The following is a 23,352-nucleotide window of genomic DNA, read 5'->3' as shown; positions in this document are numbered from 1 at the left end:
ATGTCACTTGCCTTGTCAGCCCAAGCCTGGATACTGTTCAGGTCTTGCTGCATTTGGACATGGGCTGCTTCAGTATCTGAGGAGTCGCGAATGGTGCTGAACATTGTGCAACCATCAGCGAACATTCCCCACTTCTGACCTTACGATGGAAGGAAGGTCATTGATGGAGCAGCTGAAGGTGGTTGGGCCTAGGACACTGCCCTTAGGGACTCCTGCAGCTGAGATAACAGACCTCCAACCACCACAACCATCTTCCTTTGTGCTTGCTATGACTCCAACCAGCGGAGAGTTTTGCCCGTGATTCCTATTGACTCCAGTTTTGCTAGGGCTCCTTGATGCCACACTTGGTCAAATGCTGCCTTGATGTCAAGGGCGGTCACCCTCACCTCACCTCAGGAGTTCAGCTCCTATGCTTGAAGCAAGGCTGTAACGAGGTCAGGAGCTGAGCGGCCCTGGCAGAACCCAAACTGGGCATCAGTGAGCAGGTTATTGCTAAGCAAGTGCCGCTTGATAGCCCCTTCCATTGCTTCACTGATAATCGAGGGTAGACCAATGGTGTGGTAATTGGCTAGGTTGGATTTACCCTGCTTTTGGTACACAGGGCAACTTTCCCACTCGGCCAGGTAGATGCCAGTGATTTTGATCGAATTCAGATTCCACCACCCACCAACTGTGATAGGATTCGATCCCAGGGCCCCAGGTTTCCAATTCAGTGACATTCTCACTTCGGTACCGTCACTCACTCCGAGTTCCTGCCCCCAGGCTTGGCCTGCGTGGTGCAGTGTATGCTCCTTGACAGCCGCAGTAAACGCAAACTCCACGGTTGCAACTAATGTCTGATGAGGGTTTCGAATTAACCCTCGGAACCAACTTTTACAGGGGCCATTTCCAAATCGCAGGGCAGAGATCGAGATCTCCCGTGTCCCTCTTGCACCCACTAAAGATGTTTTCTTTGTCCTCTTTATAATGTGTTTATTTTTCTGAATTGTATCATTGCAAAGATAAACACTGAACAAAGTGATATTTTTTCTCAAAAGTGTCAGTCCGTATCTTGTTCTCAAGTATTTTTTTTTTCATTTCAGACAGTGCTGACCTTCAATCTGCTATTAACACCTACTCTGGACCAGCTCTGGCCTTCATTCAGCTCTTTACACATTCTGCTATTTCGCTTTCAGACAGTGCTGACCTTCATTCTGCTATTAACACCTACTCTGGACCAGCTCTGTCCTTCATCAGCTTTTTACACATTCTGCTATTTCGCTTTCAGACAGTGCTGACCTTTATTCTGCTATTAACACCTACACTGGACCAGTGCTGACCTTCATTCAGCTCTTTACACATTCTGCTATTTCGCTTTCAGACAGGGCTGACCGTTATTCTGCTATTAACATCCACTCCGGACCAAAAGCTTTAGCCTTTCATGCTCTCATTACCGCTTTCTTTGCCCCGTGCTCGGTGCCAGCTTTAACATTCAATCTACCCTGGGCCTCTAACCTATCCCCGGCCTTCTCTTTTGCTCCACCTGCCACTCCCCCCTTTCTCTACGTGTTCTTATTTCCCTTCAGGGGGAGGAGCCGAAACTCTTCAGCCAGCCCGTCATCTGAGCCCTGAAAGGGTTGACCAGCCTTACCTGTCACGGTCACTTTGACACGCTCACTCTCCGAGGAGTTGTACAGTTTTCCCGACCTCTTGAGCTGGTAGAGGCAGAGGTAATACCCGTTGTCGGCATAGGTGAGGTTGGCGATGGAGAAGGTCATCGAGAATCCTGCCGTTGGCACGGCCTGGTAGGCCACGGGGGTCTCCCCGTCGACCTTGAGCAGCAGGAAGATGGCCCCACTGAAGATGGAGGAGGCGGTGCACCTGATGCTCACGTACTCGCCGATGGAATACTTGCCAGATGTGCGGAACAGCTGGATGTGCGGCTTGGTCGGCTGGTCTGAAGGCGAAAAACGAGACGGGGAGTGGGGGGGTGGGGGAGGGAGATTGGATGAAACAGGGAGGTGGCGAAAATCAGGTCACCGTGGGAATGAGACGCCAGAGAACGAGGTTGTTCAGGCCCTCCCTATCTTTCAACGGGCCGAGGCGTGTGGCTGATACCCTGGGGTCATGGGTGCCAACAACTGGCGCAATGTCCAACTGGGGGCTGCCTCTGCCTCGACCCCCGTGGTCCCCCCACCCACCGTCTCACCACCCCCACCGCCCCCCACCACCCGCCGTCTTACACATCGTTTTTGTTCAATTTTTGTTTCACGACAGGAGTACAAATAGGGGATCGCTGGGGCACTGGGTTGAGTGGGAGGAGAGCGATGAGCCCGAACAGGTCGGTTTCCAGTGGCCTTGCTCACTCTCCTTAACGGTACTGGATAAAGGAGGAGGAGAAGGGCTTCAACTGCCTGGAGAGAGGCTTGCGGGGTTGGGGGGGCGGGGAGAGAGGCGTGGAGGTGAGGGGAAGCCAGTCATAAAATGTAAAGGGAAGACCTGAGGTCCATTTTGGTTTTGATTCCCAGCAGGAAACGCCTGATATGAATTTCACCAGCTTTTCATTTAACCCAAAAGCAATGCAACCGAAATTCAGGGAAAATGCATAATAGGCATAATTGCTCATTGACACAATCGACCATGTGTAAACTAACATCAATTCACATTCTCTGACTTCTGTGCGCCAGGACTGCTATTCCGCTGCACTGAATGCCAGGGAAGTGAATGTCAGGTATAATTGGAGGCTTTAACATACATTTCACATTACCACAATTCTTCCCTCTCCCAGGTAAATGCAAAACAGTAGCCAGGTAAAGAGGGCAGTATTTAATGATTTTTTTTTCATTCGTTCATAGGATGTGGGCGCTGCTCGATAGACCAGTATTTATTGCCTATCCCTAATTGCCCCTTGAGAAGGTGTTCGCCAGCTGATTTCTTAAACCGCTGCAGTCCATGTGGTGTAGGTACACCCACAGTTAGGGGTGGGAGGGAGTTCCAGCGACAGTGAAGGAACGGCCGATACATTTCCAGGTCAGGACGGTGAGTGGCTCAGAGGGGGAACTTCCAGGTGGTGGTGTTCCCATTTCTTTGATGCCCTTGTCCTTCTAGGTAGTAGCGGCCGTGGGTTTGGAAGATGCTGTCGAAGGAGCCTTGGCGAGTTGCTGCAGTGCATCTTGTAGATGGTACACACACTGCTGCCACTGTGCGTCGGTGGTGGAGGGAGTGAATGTTTGTGGATGGGGTGCCAATCAAGCGGGGCTGCTTTGTCCTGGATGGTGTCGAGCTTCTCGAGTGTTGTGGGAGCTGCACTCATCCAGGCAAGTGGAGAGTATTCCATCACACTCCTGACTTGTGCCTTGTAGATGGCGAATAGGCTTTGTGGCATCAGGAGGTGAGTTACTCTCTGCAGGATTCCTAGCCTCTGACCTGCTCTTGTAGCCATTGCATTTATATGGCTGGTCCAGTTCAGTTTCTGGTCAATGCTAACCATCAGGATGTTGATAGTGGTAGTTCAGTAATGCCATTGAATGTCAAGGGGCGATGGTTGGATTCTCTCTTGTTGGAGATGGTCATTGCCTGGCACTTGTGTGGCGCGAATATTACTTGCCACTTGTCAGCCCAAGCCTGGATATTGTCCAGGTCTTGCTGCATTTGGACATGGACTGCTTCAGTATCTGAGGAGTCGCGAATGGTGCTGAACAATGTGCAATCATCAGCGAACATCCCCACTTCTCACCTTATGATGGAAGGAAGGTCATTGATGAAGCAGCTGAAGGTGGTTGGGCCGAGGACACTACCCTGAGGAACTCCTGCAGTGATGTCCCAGAGCTGAGATGACTGACCTCCAACAACCACAACCATCTTCCTTTGTGCTAGCTATGACTAACCAGAGGAGAGTTTTCCCCCTGAGTCCCATTGACTCCACTTTTGCCAAGGCTCCTTGATGCCACACTCTGTCAAATGCGGCCTGGATATCAAAGACAGACATCCTCACCTCACCTAGGGAGGTCAGATCTTTTGTCCATGTTTGGACCAAGGCTGCAATGAAATCAGGAGCTGAGTGGCCCTGGCAGAACCCAAACTGGGCGTCAGTGAACAGGGTCTTGCTAAGCAAGTGTTGCTTGATAGCACTGTTGATAATCCCTTCCATTACTTAATTGATGATGGAGGGTAGGCTGATGGGACGGTAATTGGCAGGGTTGGAATTGTCCTGCTTTTTGTGTACAGGACATACCCGGGCAATTTTACACATAGCTCTGTGGATGCCAGCATTGTAATTGTTCTGGAACAGCTTGGCTAGGGGCTCGGCAAGTTCTGGAGCACAAGTCTTCAGAACTATTGCCGGAATATTGTCAGGGCCCACAGCCTTTGCAGTATCCAGTGCCTTCAGCTGTTTCTTGATATCACGTGGAGTGGATCAAATTGGTTGAATACTGGCATCCGTGATGCTGGGGACCTCCGGAGGAGGCTGAGATGGATGATCCACTCGGCACTCCTGGTTGCAGATTGTAGCAAATGCTTCATCTATATCTTTGTGTGGGCTCCTCCATCATTGAGGATGGGGATATTTGTGGAGCCTCCTCCTCCAATGAGTTGTTTAATTGTCCATCACCATTCACGACTGGATGTGGCAGGACTGCAGAGCTTAAATCTGATCTGTTGGTTATGGGGGTCGCTTAGTTTTGTCTGTCACTTGCTGCTTATGCTGTTTGGTACGCAAGTAGTCCTGTTTTATAGCTTCACCAGGTTGACATCTCATTTTTAGGTGTGCCTGGTGTTGCTCCTGGCATGCCCTCCTGCACTCTTCATTGAAGCAGGGTTGATCCCCTGGCTTGATGGTAACGGTAGAGTGGGGGATATGCCGGGCCATGAGGTTACAGATTGTGTTCGAGTACAATTCTGCTGCTGCTGATGGCCCACAGCGCCTCATGGATGCCCAGTCTTAAGCTGATGGTTCTGTTTAAAATCTATCCCATTCAGCACGGTGGTAGTGCCACACAACACGATGGAGGGTGTCCCTAGTGTGAAGACGGGACTTTGTCTCCGCAACGACTGTGTGGTGGTCACTCCTGCCCATACTGTCATGGACAGATGCATCTGCGGCAGGCAGGTTGGTGAGGATGAGGTCAAGTATGTTTTTCCCTCTTGTTGGTTCCCTCACCACCTGCCGCAGACCCGGTCTAGCTGTTATGTCATCTAGGACTCGGCCAGCTCGGTCAGTAGTGGTGCTACCCAGCCACTCTTGGTGTTAGACATTGAAGTCCCCCACCCAGAGTACATTCTGTGCCCTTGCCACCCTCAGTGCTTCCTCCAAGTGGTGTTCAACATGGAGGAGCACAGATTCATCAGCTGAGGGAGGGCGGTACGTGGTAATCAGCAGGAGGTTTCCTTGCCCATGTTTGACCTGATCGTGAGACTTCATAGGGTCCAGAGTTAATCTTCAGGACTCCCAGGGCACTGTGTTGCCACCTCTGCTGGGTCGGTTCTGCTGGTGGGACAGGACATATCCAGGGACACTGACAGTAGGGTCTGGGACGTTATCTGTCAGATCTGATTCCATGAGTTTGGTTAGGCCACACTGCTGCTTGAGTTATCTGTGAGACAGCTCTCCCAATTTTGGCACTAGCTTGCCGGTGTTAGTAAGGAAGACTTTTGCAGGGTCGACATTGCTGAGATTTCCGTTGTCATTTCTGGTGCCTAGATCGATGCTGGGTAGCCTGTCAAGGCCGTATTGAATGAACGGCATGAGACTAGGAAGTTCACAGGAACAAAGGGACCTTGGCGTGTGTGTCCAGAGATCTCTGAAGGCGGAGGGGCATGTTAGTGGGGTGGTGAAAAAGGCATATGGGACACTTGCCTTTATCAATCGAGGCATAGATTACAAAAGTAGGGAGGTCATGTTGGAGTTGTATAGAGCCTCGGTGAGGCCACAGCTGGAGTACTGTGTGCAGTTCTGGTCGCCACATTATAGGAAGGATGTGATGGCACTGGAGGGGGTGCAGAGGAGATTCACCAGGATGTTGCCTGGGATGAAACATTTAAGTTATGAAGAGAGGTTGGATAGACTTGGGTTGTTTCCGTTGGAGCAGAGAAGACTGAGGGGCGACCTGATCGAGGTGTACAAGATTATGAGGGGCATGGTCAAGGTGGATAGGGAGCAGCTGTTCCCCTTAGTTGAAGGGTCCTCTGACCGATTTTAGTCCAATTAGATAGGGTCTTCACTCAGGTCTGCATCTGCCCTCCAGCAGATTTGTGGGAGTGCTGAGTTGTTTGGTATAATTGTACAGGAACCGTTGGGTCTCTCAGGATGACAGCACATCTGTGTCCGTGCCACACCCTCAATTGGGGAAGAAGGCCAGTCTCATTCTTGCTTGGTCTTCATGACTTATACATGACTCCAGATCCACATGAAGATGGTTGAATTTAACTGCCCCTCAGAAATGGCCCTGGAAACCACCCAGTTAACCTTTTTCAGGTCAATGAGGGATGGGTGATAAATGGTGGCATTGCCAGTAATGCCCACACCCTGAGAACGAATGAAACAAAAGGCACCAGCCTCCCTCCTATATCTGATGTAAGTGGCCAATATTCGTGTGTGGACTTGAACAGTGAATTTTAACACATGATCCAAACTCAATAGCGTTAGCATAACCTGTTAACCTGCTGTTGCCACATTCTGCTATCTTACCTTCACGCCGCTATCCGCACCTTCTTTAGTCTTTAACGCCCTCTTTCTATTGCGCCCTTGACATCTTTATCGATCTATCATGAGCGCCCACCTATCCCTGACCTTCTATCTCTCTCCACTTGCCACAGAGTGTGAAATCCATCACATTTCTACTTCTCTCTGGCTACGAAGGAGATTCACACCGACTCAAAACGTTAACTCCGTCTCTCCCGCCAGCGGAGATTTTGTTTTAAAATTATTTCCCAGCCTTTTCCGTATTTAGTTCAGGTTTTCCCAGCGTCCGCAGGATCCGGGCCCCCACTTCCTTGGCCTTGTCGGCACTTCCCATTCAACAGAAGGACATCGTCCGGCCAAATCCTTACCTGAACAGATCACGCCCGCGTCATTATTCTGGCGACAGGTCCGGGGCATGATGACCTGCGACGGGCAGGACCACAGGAACTTCTCCGTCCCATTGCAGCGGACGTTCTCCAGCATGGTCGGCCCTGCCCCTTCTCCGAAGTGGCCGCCGGGAGTGGCCGATTGGCCAAACCCGCAGCCCACCTGGTGGCACACCACCTGGGCGTCGACAATGTCCCACCCGAAATCGCAGATGGTTCCCCAGGTGCCATTGTAGAAAGCTTCGACTCTACCGGAGCAGGAGGTGGGTCCATCCACAAGCCGAAGTTTAGCATTTTCTGTCGAGTGGGGAAAACAAACACTGCAACATTGACGATCCAAACACACACGATAAAAAGAGTCATCGGAGGGTCTATACCATTCGGCATGTTCCATAGCCCATTGCAGACAACTCCAAGGATGGGAAACGGATTATATTTCTTTAAAAAGCATTTATTCGGTTCAACGGATTAGCTCGCTGTTTACGTGGCACCTGTACCTGCGAATTGGGAGCACTAGTGGGCCAGGCAAACAACGCTAGACGAACTAAGTGACAGCCATTCACTGACTCATTCCTCGGGCGTCGCCTTGACCAATCAGGATCAAGCTGCCTGGTTTAAATTTCAAGCAACACTCGACAGTTAACTGTCAGTCACCAACACTGGGGCGCCCTCCACGGCAACGCCTCTCTACCAATCAGAGCCCACGTGCCAACCAATCGGCACACTCTTCTCATGCGGTACGAATTGTTGTTTCCACCCCGCCCCCCACCCCCACCCCCGCACTTGTAATGCGAAGTGTCCTGATGAGTGCAAAGGTGCAAAGATTCGACGTGTCTCTCTTTTCACCTGAAAGCCGGCCTTACCTACGACCGCGATCTCCACCGATGCGCTGTCCTCGGACGCAAAGACCAGCTCCGCCACCTCCAACTGGTAGTTGCACCAGTAGGTCCCCTCGTGGCTCTTGTTAATGTGCTCAAGATCGAACTTCACGTTGCCCTGACTGGAGGAGATCACGCCCGTTAAGACTGGCGTCTCTTCGCCCATTTTGTATAGGGCCATCTGCGCACCCTTGTACAGGGAAGACGCCCCACACACAAACTTGATGGTGTCTTCCTTGAAGAATAGACCATTTCCAGATACTGTCAACGTCGGCGGAGGTGGCTGAGCTGTGGCGACAGAAAACAAGACTTGGTTTCTTCTAAAAGACTTGCTTTTGACCACTGAAGGCCTTCCTTGCCACACTGGAGGACAGTCCTCCATTTGCCAATCGGACATTCTGCGCGTTCTGCGTGAACGAACTCGACTGGTCAGACCACATTTGGAATATTGTGAGCAATTCTGGGCCCCCGTCTCTCAGGGAAGGATGTGCTGGCCCTGGAGAGGGGTCCAGAGGAGGTTCATGAGAACGATCCCAGGAATGAAAGGCTTAACCTATGAGGAACGTTTGAGGACTCTGGGTCTATACTCGATTGAGTTTAGAAGGATGAGGGGGGGGATCTGATTGAAACTTACAGAATACTGAAAGGCCTGGATAGAGTGGACGTGGGGAAGATGTTTCCATTAGCAGGAGAGACCAGGACCCGAGGGCACAGCCTCAGAGTAAAGGGAAGACCTTTTAGAACAGAGATGAGGAGAAACTTCTTTAGCCAGAGAGTGGGTGAATCTATGGAATTCATTGCCACAGAAGGCTGTGGAGGCCAGGTCATTGAGTGTATTTAAGAGCGAGATAGATAGGTTCTTGATTGGTAAGGGGGTCAAAGGTGACGGGGAGAAGGCGGGAGAATGGGGTGGAGAAACTTATCAGCCATGATTGAATGGCGGAGCAGACTCAATGGGCCGAATGGCCTAATTTCTGCTCCTATGTCTTATGGTCTCTTATGGTGCCAAGCAACTGAACCCAGGCCGATGGTGGCCTTCTGCTCCACTCACTAGTCATGCAACCAATTGAGTTAAGCGATGTAGGAAACAGGTAAGCTTTGGGGAAGAGTCAGGAGGTGAGTTACTCGCTGCACAATTCCCAGCCTCTGACCTGCTCTTGTAGACACAGGGACAGAGGGACACAGGGACAGGGGTGGGCCATTCAGCCCATCGAGCCTTCTCCGCCATTGAATTGGCTCCTGGCAGGTCATCGACCTCTCCGCCACTTTCCCGCGATACCTCCATACCCCTTGACGTCACTGGTCCCCAGAAACCCATCGACTTCTCTCTCGAAACTCACTGACTGAGTTTCCACAGCCCTCTGGGGTAGAGAATTCCAAAGAATCACCCTGTGCTAGCTGCCAGCATCATCCAATGCAGAGGGACGTTACTGCAAGGTGTCCAAGAGGTCTTAGATGGGAAAATTGCGCCATTTCCCGGCCGTGCAAGTGACAAAATGGCGCCTCAGTTTTCTAGCCCCAAACCCCCGTGCCGATCTCCATCAAAACTTGGACAACATTCAGGCTTGGGCTGACCAGTGGCAAGTAACCTTCAGGCCGCCCAAGTGCCAGGCAATGGCCATCTCCAACAAGAGCGAATCTAACCATCTCCCCTTGGCATTCAATACCATTACCATCGCTGAGTTACCAACTATCAACATCCTGGGGGTGAGGGTGGTTACCATTGACCAGAAACTGAGCTGAACCCCACCCCCACATAAATCCTGCACAATGGAGGTACACCAGATTAATCACTGGGGTGTTGGGATTTCTTATGAGGAGAGACTGGGGGGGGGACAGGGTCTGTATTCCCTGGAGTTCCGAAGGATGAGGGGTAGCCTCACTCAAACCTAGGAAAATCTTACAGGGCGTGACAGGGTGGATGAAGGTTGGATGCACAATTTGGCTGGTGAGCCTAGAACTGGGGGGGACCGAATGTCAGGGTAATGGGCTGGGGTGAGGAAGGATTTCTTCACTCAGATGGGGTGGGGGGTGAATCTTTGGGATTCCCAGCCAAGAGGGTTGTGGAAGCTCAATCATTGGCCACGATCAAGAGTGAACATCTGGAGACTAATGACATCGATGCTTATGAAGATAGTGTGGAAAAGTGGCGGAGAGGTAGATGATCAGCCATGAGATAATCCAATGATGGACATAAGACCTAGGAGCAGAAATTAGGCCAATCGGCCCATCGAGTCTGCTCCGCCATTCAATCATGGCTGATAGGTTTCTCAACCCCATTCTCCCGCCTTCTCCCCGTAACTTTGATCCCCTTACCAATCAAGAACCTATCTATCTCGCTCTTAAATACACTCAATGACCTGGCCTCCACAGCCTTCTGTGGCAATGAATTCCATAGATTCACCCACACTCTAGCGAAAGAAGTTTCTCCTCATCTCTGTTCTAAAAGGTCTTCCCTTTACTCTGAGGCTGTGTCCTCGGGTCCTGGTCTCTCCTGCTAATGGAAACATCTTCCCCACGTCCACTCTATCCAGGCCTTTCAGTATTCTGCAATTTTCAATCAGATCCCCCCTCATCCTTCTAAACTCCATCGAGTATAGACCCAGAATCCTCAAACATTCCTCACATGTTAAGCCTTTCATTCCTGGGATCATTCTCGTGAACCTCCTCTGGACCCTCTCCAGGGCCAGCACATCGCAGGAACAGGCTCGATGGGCTGAATAGCCCACTCCTGTTCCTGCATCCCTATGTCCCTGTGCCTACAAGAGCAGGTCAGAGGCTGGGAATTCTGCGGCGAGTAACTCCTCTCCTGACTCCCCAAAGCCTGCCTACCCTCCACATTGCTTAGCTCAACTAGTCACATGACTAGTGAGATGACCATTAGGCCCCCAACTGCCTGGGTTCAATTGCTTGGAACGGTCTAGGTAGTTCATGTAGGGTTGACTCCTTAGCTTCTCCCATGCTTAAATTGGGTTGGGGGGGTGGTGGAGGGAGGTGGGGGTTGAGGATCAGTCTGTATAACCCATGTCCCTTGCACATTAGCCTGAGGCCCCTGTATCACGGGTCCACTGATATTATCACTATGCCGCCATCTCAGGCCGATAAATGGCAGATGGAATTTAACCCTGAAAAGTGTGAGGTGATACACTTTGGAAGGAGTAATTTGACAAAGAAGTATTCAATGAACGGCATGACACTAGGAAGTTCTGAGGAACAAAGGGACCTTGGCGTGTGTGTCCATAGATCTCTGAAGGCAGAGGGATATGTTAGTGGGGTGGTGAAAAAAGAATATGCAGCACTTGCCTTTATCAATCGAGGCATAGATTACAAAAGTAGGGAGGTCATGTTGGAGTTGTATAGAACCTCGGTGAGGCCACAGCTGGAGTACTGTGTGCAGTTCTGGTCGCCACATTATAGGAAGGATGTGATTGCACTGGAGGATGTGCAGAGGAGATTCACCAGGATGTTGCCTGGGATGAAACATTTAAGTTATGAAGAGAGGTTGGATAGACTTGGGTTGTTTTCGTTGGAGCAGAGAAGACTGAGGGGCGACCTGATCGAGGTGTACAAGATTATGAAGGGCATGGACGGGTGGATAGGGAGCAGCTGTTCCCCTTAGTTGAAGGGTCAGTCACAAGGGGACACAAGTTCAAGTTGAGGGGCAGGAGGTTTAGGGGGGGGATGTGAGGAAAAACATTTTTACCCAGAGGGTGGTAAGGGTCTGGAATGCGCTGCCTGGGAGGGTGGTGGAGGCGGGTTAGCCTCACATCCTTTAAAAAGTACCTGGATGAGCACTTGGCATGTCATAAACATTCAAGGCTATGGGGCCAAGTGCTGGTCAATGGGATTAGGGAGGTAGGTCAGCTGTTTCTCACGTGTCGGTGCAGACTCGATGGGCCGAAGGGCCTCTTCTGCACTGTGTGTGTGATTCTGTGATCCTCCGATCTCTCCGGGACTTGCTCATTCTCTCCACGCATATTGCCGATCGTCTGTCTCCCTCTCTAACCCCGGAGAGATACTTCCATGTCTCCCTCGTAGATATTGACCAATTCCCATTGCCTGAAAACTGACCGATCCCCACCCCCAACCCCCAAGACCCCAGCTTTATGTTCAAGGGGTGAATCAAGGGTGGACCCCAGGAGACGGTTTCGCGCACACACAAAACAACCCGAGCTGGGGCGGGGTGGGGGGGAGCATTCGGCCTATCAAGACCGTCCCAGCGTTGAGCAGACCTGCACCCCACCCCCCAACTTTTTCGCATTTTCGTTCATGGGGTGCGGCTGTCGCTGGCCGGGTTTAGCGCTTTGTTGCCCATCCCTCGCAGGACCTTGAGAAGGTGCTGGTGAGTTGCCTTCTGGAGCCTCTGCAGGGGCATGGGTACACACCCTCAGCGCAGTGAGGGAGGGAGGGAAGTCCAGGGTCTGGACCCAGAGGCAGCGAAGGGGACGGCCGATATCGTTCGAGGGCGAGTGACTTGGAAGGGGAACCGGACCTCACTCCCACCCCCACCCCCAGCACATCCACCACTCCATTCGCCCGCCCAGATTGTACATTCCGCACCATCGCTAGTGACTAGCGGCCCAGCACGCTTAAAGGGCAAGTGTAGACACTCGCGCACAGGAACTTGTGTAAAATAACACTGCTTACGTATGTACATAAGCATCTGCAGTGGTTGACTATGACTGTGGATATAAAATGATGCTGGGTGGATGGATGCAATGACTCCTGGACTCCAGTTTTGCTGAAATATATTCTGTAAGTTTTTTTTTTGTAGAATTCGCATTATGGGCAACTTTTGAGGGAATTTTAATTTCCAATGCATTACATGGTTCCTGAGGTCTGTTGGCAGTGTCGGAACTAAGCAGGCATCACTGGGAGTGTTATGTGTATGTGTGTGCATGTGCTCGATTCATTTTAATACTGGGAGCAGGAAAAGGCCAAAACGACCCCGTACGCGCGGGCATTACCAGAGCACGTGGCAGTAGCCCCGTTCAATCGATCGCAGCTGATCCCGCTGATCCAGGCTCTCGCCGGACAGACCCACAGGTGGGCCTCGGCGCCGCTGCACTGGACCATGCTCAGCCAGATGGGTTTCTGGATGTCGGCGAACTGCGACGGGTCCATTTGCCCCTTGGCAAAACCGCAGCCAAGCTGCCTGCAGACCACCTGCACGTCCGTGATGCCCCAGAATTCGCCGCACACCGAACCCCAGGTTGCGTTGTAGTACACCTGAACGGTGCCCGAGCAGTCGTTCTCTCCGTTGACTAAGCGGAGTGCCACGTCATCTGCAAGAGAGGAAACACGTTAGCCCGGCCAGTTGGAAATTAGCCCTCTGGGGAGATGGTGGTGTAACGGTAACATCACTGGGCTAGTAATCCCAAAGTCCCAGGCTAGTGGTCTGGTGGACGTGAGTTCACCAGCAGCCAGTGGGGATTGATACTCAACTAATAAATCTGCAATTCTAAAGCTGGCCTCGTTGCTGTTAACCGTCTATCAGCAATTGTTGCAAAATCCTAATAGCCTTTAGGGAAGGACATGCGCTTTGGGTTTGGCCTACATGTGACTCCTACAGTATGGTTGCTTGAAATGTTCAAGGGATGGGCAGCTCTGACTGAGATGAATCCAAAATCTGCCCCTATTTCGCCTTATCCCTAGTACAGAAGTTGGGTGGGGTGGAAAACACGAGTTATACTGCAACTAGAGTGCTGGAGACAGTTCTGGTCACTATATGACAGGAAGTACGGTGCAAGTAAGGGGACTGAGGAAGGGAATTGGCATGTTGGTCTTTATCACAAGAGGATTCGAGTCGCAATTGCAGATGTTTTGCTGCATTTGTGCAGAGACACAATTGTGTCTTGGCTTGACCACACCTGGAGTATTGCCTAGAGCTTTGGCTTCCTTATCATCGAGTTATGCAGCACAGAAGCAGGCCCTTCAGCCCATCATGTCCATGCCAGCCATCATGCACCTAACTATTCTAACCCCATTTTTCCAGCACCTGCTACGGCTTTTCAAGCGCTCATCTCAACACTTCTTATGAAGGATGTAATTGCCATCGAGGGAGTGGGGCCGAGGGGCCACCGGACGAATTCCTGGGATGGCGGGATTGCCTCGTAAGGAGAGATTGAGGAGTCGGCGCATGTGCTCCATAGGGTTTTGAAGAGCGAGAGGTGTTCTCATTGAGGGACCCAACATTCTTACAGGGATCAAGGGGGGAGCTCAGGACATATTGATAAAGATGTCATGGACGCAACGCAAAGGGAGTGTTAAAGGCTAAAGAAGGTGCTGATAGCGCGTAAAGGTAAGATAGCAGAATGCGGTAATAGCAGTTCAACACGCTATACTAACACACTTAACACATTCAATGATGCAGGAAGGATGATTCCCTCTTTGCTAGGGAGGGCGGGTGTCTAGAACCAGGGGACACAGTCTCAGAACAAGGGGTTGGCCGTTAGGATTGAGATGTAGGTGAATTTCTTCACTCAGGGGGGGGTGGTAAGCCATTGGAATTCTCTACCCCAGAGGGCTGAGGAAGCTCAGTTATCGAGTATGTTCAAGGCAGAGGTTGATAGATGTCCAGGTACCAATGACATCAATGGATATGGGATTAATGCGGGGCAATTGTGTTCAGGTAGATGATCAGCCCTGACCTAGTTGAACGGCAGAACAAGCTCAAGGGGCAGAATGGCCTCCTCCTGCCCCTATTACCTATGTGACCCATATTTGCTTTCAATTGCTTTATCAACACAATGGGCCACCTTCAAAGGTACGTGAATTTGACCAGCAAGGTGTATCCTCCCACCAGGCGCTCAGCCTCGTACAATTCATCATATATTGTCTTCCTGTGTTAGTCCCTCCCAACCGCAGCACCGAACACGTCTCCAAATTCGATCCCATCTTCCATCCGTCTGCGCAATTCACCCTTCATCATCAAGAAGGCAAGAACTGGAAACAGAGCAGGCCATTCGGTCCATCGAGCCTACTTCATGGCTGATCCGCTTGTGGCCTTAACTCCGTTTTCCTGCCTGCCCCCCACACACCACCACACCCCCCGCCCTCCCCCCACCCACCCCCCAATGATGCTTGACTCTCTTGCCATCCAAAAATCTGGTCTAACTCAGCGTTGGATATATTCAGTCAACCAGCCTCCTGTGCCCTCTGGGGAAGAGAATTCCAGAGACTAACTGAGAGAAGCAATTCCTCCTCACCTCCGTCTTAAACGGGAGACCCGTTAATGTTAAACCGTGCCCCCTGCTTCTCGACACCCCCGCGGGAGGCAAAAACCTCCCGGTGTCTACCTTGTCAATGCCCCCGCAGGATACCATGTGCGTCAAACAGATCACCTCTCATTCTTCTAAAACCCAATGAGTATAGGCCCAACGTGCTCCACCTTTCCTCATAAGACAACCCTTTCATCCCAGAAAGCAGCCTAGTGAAAATTCTCTGCACTGCTCCCAATGTAAGTATACCCGTCCTCAGGCAAGGAGACCAAGGCTGTACACAATACTCCAGGTGTGGTCTCACCAACGCCCTGTACTGTTATACCAAAACTTCCCGACATTTATATCTCATTCCCCCTTGCAATAAAGGGCAAGTAACATTTGTTGCCACATCAGTGCCAGACAATGACCATCACCAACAAGACAGAATCTAACCATCGCCCCTTGACATTCAATGACGTGACCATCGCCGAATCCCCAACCCTCAACGTCTACAAGATGTGCTGCAGGAACCCACCAAGGCTCCTGAGGCAGCAGCTTCCAATCCCATCGAGAAGGACAAGGGCAACAGACACATGGGGAACCCCACCACCTGGAAGTCCCCCTCCAAGCCACTCACCATCCTGACTTGGATATATAATCAGCCGTTCCTTCACTGCCGCTGGGTCAAAATCCTGGAACTCCGTCTCTGACAGCGGTGTGAGCAATTCGGTCAATAACTGCTGGCCTTGCCGCTGACTTCCTATCTGCTATAGCTGCATGCTAACCTTGTGTGATTCACGGACTAGGAAACCAAGTTCCCTCTGTACAGTAGCATTCTGCGACCTCTCTCTATTTTGGTAATGTTTTGCTTCTCCATTCGGCTTCTAAAATGGACAACCTCACTTTGTACTCCGTTTGCCAATGTCTTGCCCACTCACCTAACCCTCGCAGACTTTTCGTTTCAGTGTGTTTTTAACCTCAGCAGCTTTGGCTGCAATACAGTCAGTCCCTCCATCCAAGTCATTCATATCGATTGTAAATAGCTGAGGCCCCAGCAACGATCCCTGCGGTGCTCCACGAGTTATGGTTTGACAACCAGAAAATGGTCCATTTGTCCGGACTCCCTTGTTTCCTGTTAGTCAGCCAATCTCCTATCCATGCTAATATATCACCCTCTGCCCCCATGGTCTTTTACATTGCGCTCTTTATCAGGCACATTATCAAAATCCAAGGTCACCACATCTACTGGTTCCCCTTTACCGCCCCTGTTTGTTACATCCTTAAAGTGCTCCAATTCGTTTTTCAAAAACTATCTCCCTTTCGCAAAATCTTGTTGATTCTCCCGGATTGCATTATGATTATCTAAAGGCGTGCCTACTCAGTCATGGATTTCGCATTTCCCCAGCTGTTAAGACTAACTGGCCTGCAGTTCCCTGCTCTCAGCCTCCCTCCTTTCCGTATTATTGTGTTACAAATAGCCGTTTGGCGATACAGAACTTGAACATGTTGCTGAAAATAAAGACATGTTATCCATTCTTTACATCTCGCACTCCTCAGGGCAAATGTCCTGTTGGGCGCAAGATGAAATGTTTCAACAGAATATATTTTCTCAGCAAGTCTCACACTTTCGGCTTTCCAATCCGCTGGGGACTTACCAGAATCTAGGTGGAGCTTTGCAAGATTGCAACCAATCCACCCACTATCTCTGCAGTCATTCCCTTTAGGATCATAGGGTGTGGTCCACCAGGTCCAGGAGCCTTGCCCTCCTGAAGTCTGCAACTATGCTAATGACTATCCGGGGATAAAGGTTAAACGGAGATCCATGGGAAATCAGAAGAACGAGGGGAGATCTTATTGAAACATGGAAGGTCTTGAGGGAATTGGAGCGAGCGGATACTGGGAGAATATTTCCTTTCATCTGGGAAACTAGAACGAGGGAACATGTTTCAAGAACACTAGGGTCTCTCTGTCAATTACAGAGAAAAGGGGGTGTTGTTTCCTCTCTCTGAGAGAAAGTAGAGTTCTCTTCCACAGGAGGTAGTGGAGGCTGGGCGTCAACATTTATTCAAGGCTGAGTTACATCGTTTTTTATGATGCGAGGGGGTCAAACATTAACGGGGGGTGGGGTGGGGGGGAAGACAGGAAAGTGGGAAATGACCAGTTGAACCATGATCTTTTGAGTGGTGTTGCAGGTTCAAAGGACTTACTCCTGCCTCCTAGGCCATATGTCCCTATGCTCACGCTTTCTAATGCCCCCCTCCTCAGTCTCTTCACTCCCGCTGATGCCAAGGCAGCCGAATATTAATATTGGGGCACTATATCGAACAATCTAACATACATGTTCCACGTATTGGACAGTACTTACTGCAGCCAATTCGGTATGAAGGTGTTTTTGCAACTGCATGAAATGGCTGAACTGCTGCCATCATTTCTATCACGATGATTGTCATCGAAACCCATCTGCTTTACTCATACCTTTAGGGAAGGAAACCTGCTGTCCTTACCTGCTCTGTCCTGCGTCTGATTCCTCAGGTACGGAGGCAGTCCATGTCCAAATGCAGCAGGACCTGGACCAATATCCGGACTTGTGCTGACAAGTGGCAAGTAGCACTCGCGCCACACAAGTGCCATCTCCAACACCAGAAAGTGCAGCCCATCGCCCCTGAACTTTCAATGGCACTACCATCGCTGAATCCCCCACCAACAACCTCCTGGGGGGGTTACCATTGACCAGAAACTGAACTGGGACCAGCCATATGAATACTGTGGCTACAAGAGCAGCTTAGAGGCTGGGAATCCTGCCGAGAGTCACTCACCCACTGACTCCCCCAAAGCCTGTCCACCATCCACAAGGAACAACTCAGGAGGGTGATATGGAATACTCCCCACTTGCCTGGACGAGTGCAGCTCCCACAACACTCAAGAAGCTCGACACCGTCCAGGACAAAGCAGTCCCGCTTGATCGGCACCTCATCCACAAACATTCACTCCCTCCACCACCGACGCACAGTAGCAGCAGTGTGTGTACCATCTACAAGATGCACTGCAGGAACTCACCAAGGCTCCTTCCACAGCACCTTCCAAACCCACAACCTCTACCACCTAGAAGGACAAGGGCAGCAGACACACGGGGAACACCACCACCTGGAAGTTCCCCTCCGAGCCACTCACCATCCTGACTTGGAAATATATCGGCCGTTCCCTTCACTGTCGCAGAGTCAAGATCCTGGAAAACCCCTGACCCAGCCAGAGACGCCCGCCTGGAATAAAGAGCAGCCGGTGGTGCTCAGCGCTACTCACCGATCACCGTAAGGTATATGGGGTCACTGCGGGAGGAGTTGAAGTGCTTTCCAACGATGTCTGCCTGGTACGAGCAGGAGTAGTTGCCTTGGTCCTCTTTCGTGATGTGGTGAAGTTTGAAGTGGGAGCGGAGCAGGCGCGAGGAAGCAATAGTCGTGCTGATGAAGTTCTGGTCGTTGTCCTTGTACAGGTAGAACTTGGCTCCCGAGAAGTAGTTGGGTGCCTCGCACAGGATCTCAACGGACTGTCCTTTCATTAACCTGCTGGAATCCCCGCTCACACTGATATCCGGCGTCACGAGGTAATCTGTACCAGGAATCAGATGGGGAAAAGCATTATTCCGGTAAAAACACGTGGGATAAGCAGCCGAAAAAACGGGGCATTGTCAGAGATCCGAAATCTAGACAGATAGGTAGACAGATGGATAGACAGATAGATAGACAGATAAATAGACAGATGGATAGACAGATGGATAGACAGATGGATAGACAGATGGATAGACAGATAAATAGACAGATGGATAGACAGATAAATAGACAGATGGATAGAGAAATGGATAGACAGATAGATAGACAGATGAATAGACAGATAAATAGACAGATGGATAGACAGATGGATAGACAGATGGATAGACAGATAAATAGACAGATGGATAGACAGATAGATAGACAGATGGATAGACAGATGGATAGACAGATAAATAGACAGATGGATAGACAGATGGATAGACAGATGGATAGACAGATAGATAGACAGATGGATAGACAGATGGATAGACAGATGGATAGACAGATAAATAGACAGATGGATAGACAGATAGATAGACAGATGGATAGACAGATAAATAGACAGATGGATAGACAGATGGATAGACAGATGGATAGACAGATAAATAGACAGATAAATAGACAGATGGATAGACAGATAAATAGACAGATGGATAGACAGATAAATAGACAGATAGATAGACAGATAAATAGACAGATGGATAGACAGATGGATAGACAGATGGATAGACAGATAAATAGACAGATGGATAGATAGATGGATAGACAGATGGATAGACAGATGGATAGACAGATGGATAGAAAGATGGATAGACAGATGGATAGACAGATAAATAGACAGATGGATAGACAGATGGATAGACAGATGGATAGACAGATGGATAGACAGATGGATAGACAGATGGATAGACAGATAGATAGACAGATAAATAGACAGATGGATAGACAGATGGATAGACAGATAAATAGACAGATGGATAGACAGATGGATAGACAGATAAATAGACAGATAAATAGACAGATAGATAGACAGATAAATAGACAGATGGATAGACAGATGGATAGACAGATAAATAGACAGATGGATAGATAGATGGATAGACAGATAAATAGACAGATAAATAGACAGATGGATAGATAGATGGATAGACAGATAAATAGACAGATAGATAGACAGATGGATAGACAGATAAATAGACAGATAGATAGACAGATGGATAGACAGATGGATAGACAGATAAATAGACAGATAAATAGACAGATGGATAGACAGATAAATAGACAGATGGATAGACAGATAAATAGACAGATGGATAGACAGATTGATAGACAGATGGATAGACAGATGGATAGACAGATAAATAGACAGATGGATAGACAGATGGATAGACACATAAATAGACAGATAGATAGACAGATGGATAGACAGATGGATAGACAGATAAATAGACAGATAAATAGACAGATGGATAGACAGATGGATAGACAGATAAATAGACAGATGGATAGACAGATGGATAGACACATAAATAGACAGATAGATAGACAGATGGATAGACAGATGGATAGACAGATAAATAGACAGATAAATAGACAGATGGATAGACAGATGGATAGACAGATGGATAGACAGATGGATAGACAGAAAAATAGACAGATGGATAGACAGATAAATAGACAGATGGATAGACAGATGGATAGACAGATGGATAGACAGATAAATAGACAGATGGATAGACAGATAAATAGACAGATGGATAGACAGATAAATAGACAGATGGATAGACAGATTGATAGACAGATGGATAGACAGATGGATAGACAGATAAATAGACAGATGGATAGACAGATGGATAGACACATAAATAGACAGATAGATAGACAGATGGATAGACAGATGGATAGACAGATAAATAGACAGATAAATAGACAGATGGATAGACAGATGGATAGACAGATAAATAGACAGATGGATAGACAGATGGATAGACACATAAATAGACAGATAGATAGACAGATGGATAGACAGATGGATAGACAGATAAATAGACAGATAAATAGACAGATGGATAGACAGATGGATAGACAGATGGATAGACAGATGGATAGACAGAAAAATAGACAGATGGATAGACAGATAGATAGACAGATGGATAGACAGATTGATAGACAGATAAATAGACAGATAGATAAATAGACAGACAGATAAATAGACAGACAGATAAATAGACAGTTGGATAGACAGATAAATAGACAGATGGATAGACAGATGGATAGACAGATGGATAGACAGATGTATAGACAGATGGATAGACAGATGGATAGACAGATAAATAGACAGATGGATAGACAGATGGATAGACAGATAAATAGACAGATGGATAGACAGATGGATAGACAGATAAATAGACAGACAGACAGACAGACAGACAGACAGACAGACAGACAGACAGACAGACAGACAGATAGACAGATAGATAGATAGATAGATAGATAGATAGATAGATAGATAGATAGATAGATAGATAGATAGATAGATAGATAGATAGATAGATAGATAGACAGGCAGACAGATAGACAGGCAGACAGACAGACAGACAGACAGACAGACAGACAGACAGACAGACAGACAGACGATAAATAGACAGACAGACAGACAGACAGACAGACAGACAGACAGACAGACAGACAGACAGACAGACAGACAGACGATAAATAGACAGACAGACAGACAGACAGACAGACAGACAGACAGACAGACAGACAGACAGACAGGCCCCAGGCAGCATCTGTGGGGAGAATCACAGAGAAACCGTGCAAGGGAAGAGGGGGTGGTGGAGGCCGAGCTCAGCCTCCCTCTTCAGGTGGAAGATGGACCAGAGGAGAATGAGGGAGGACGGAGGGAGGCTTGAGCTAGTGAGCAAAACACTGCCATCACCAGCTACTGAGATTAACACACTCTACACCAGCCATCTGCTCGTCCCCAGTAAACCACTCTGAAATGCCGCGGCACATATATTTCCCTGGATAATTACTTCATCTAAACTGCTTCTTCTTAATAAATTAGTGAACTATCTTAAAATTAATTATGAATAGCCTATTATGTCTATTAGCTAATTACCTATTAGTTCATTGCGAATAGCCTATCTTTAGTGCCTGTTCATCCCCAATCCAAAATCCTACTGAACTTTCATCATATTATCTGGTTCCCTCCACTGGCAAGAAATTGTTGCATTTCCTGATGCTGCAAAGGGCATTAGACAACTTTGGATGCATTAGATGCAGAGCGCTGAGGAAGAGTCACACGGACTCGAAATGTTAACTCTCTTTCTCTCTGTCTACATGTGCTGCGAGACCTGCTGACTTTGTCCAGCATTTTCTGTCTTCTTAAAAAAAAAAATTCAGGTGCATTAGTTCTCCTTCAACACCCGCCTCCGATGGCGTAGATTGGTAGATCTGATTGAAACTTACAGAATACTGAAAGGCCTGGATAGAGTGGGACGTGGGGAAGATGTTTCCATTAGTAGGAGAGACTAGGACCCGAGGGCACAGAGTAAAGGGAAGACCTTTTAGAACAGAGATGAGGAGAAACTTCTATAGCCAGAGAGTGGTGAATCTATGGAATTCATTGCCACAGAAAGCTGTGGAGGCCAGGTCATTGAGTGTATTTAAGACCGAGGATAGATAGGTTCTTGATTGATAAGGGGATCAAAGGTGACGGGGAGAAGGCGGGAGAATGGGGTTGAGAAACTTATCAGCCGTGATTGAATGGTGGGGCAGACTCGATGGGCCGAATGGCCTAATTTCTGCTCCTATGGTCTTATGGCTACTGGTCCAGTGATGGCTGCACTGTTCAAATCGCCATTATCCTCTTCAACACCCTCCTGGAGCATTCCAAGAACTCAGTGCCCCTCTGACAGCTGGTGCTACCACAATTTCCTCCACACTTGCCATTCGTGGCCGGGCACCCAAATGACCCTACCCACCCACACCCCCCACCCCACCCCCACCTCAATCTCTCCCACCTCTCCACTCCCCCCTCCTGTTTTCTGACTTTGCTAAAGCATTGGTTTTGGGCACAACCCTTGTTGGCCTATCTTAACACCGTTGTGTGCTAAGGTGTCAAAACTGTGGTTGTGTTTTGAGTAGCGCCACAATGGAGGAGATGTCACATGGGTCACCCGCTCTCCACCAATCGCGATCGAGTAGCAGGCAGAGCGCAGAAACTGGCATCAGATGCAACACCGCTTCTTATGACACGCGCTTAAAGCCTAGAGAGAGGCTCCTTCGGGAAGCCAATCACAAAAATGACTCTGGAACCAACCAACGGGAGATGGAAAGCCTCCACATTGCTGCCTCCATTTGTCTGGGGTGTGGGGGCTGTGGTTTCAGACGGATGTTTATGCATTGCAAGCAGGAATGGCTGGCAGGAACAGGTAAAGGACAATCAGTAGGAAGGAACGTAGGATGTGAAGAAGACATAAGGGATGTGCAAAGCTAGGATGAGTGAGTGGGGGCTGAAATTTGGCAGGTGGAGTATAATGTGGGATCACATGAACTCATCCACTTTGGCAGCAAGGCTACAAAAGCAGCACATTACCTAGACGGAGAAGAGGTCCCAGAACTGTGAGGATACAG

At 49.1% G+C, this 23,352-nt stretch overlaps 1 protein-coding gene across 1 annotated transcript in view; it reads right to left on the bottom strand.

The window, feature by feature from the left end:
- Positions 1–18,733, bottom strand: part of LOC144676550 (scavenger receptor cysteine-rich domain-containing protein DMBT1-like) — a gene marked incomplete at its 5' end in the record, with an annotated part of 57,687 nt that extends 38,954 nt beyond the window's left edge. The window contains 5 exons of the mRNA XM_078536953.1: positions 1,631–1,936; positions 7,030–7,344; positions 7,911–8,213; positions 12,893–13,210; positions 18,428–18,733. Of these exons, the coding sequence (XP_078393079.1) occupies positions 1,631–1,936; positions 7,030–7,344; positions 7,911–8,213; positions 12,893–13,210; positions 18,428–18,733 (1,548 nt within the window). The remainder of the gene's footprint in view (positions 1–1,630; positions 1,937–7,029; positions 7,345–7,910; positions 8,214–12,892; positions 13,211–18,427) is intronic.
- Positions 18,734–23,352: the final 4,619 nt, after the last annotated feature.

The sequence above is a fragment of the Cetorhinus maximus genome, unplaced genomic scaffold, assembly GCF_964194155.1.
Source record: "Cetorhinus maximus unplaced genomic scaffold, sCetMax3.hap1.1 HAP1_SCAFFOLD_1691, whole genome shotgun sequence".
NCBI lineage: Eukaryota > Metazoa > Chordata > Chondrichthyes > Lamniformes > Cetorhinidae > Cetorhinus > Cetorhinus maximus.
This window is presented reverse-complemented; position numbering and strand designations above follow the sequence as displayed.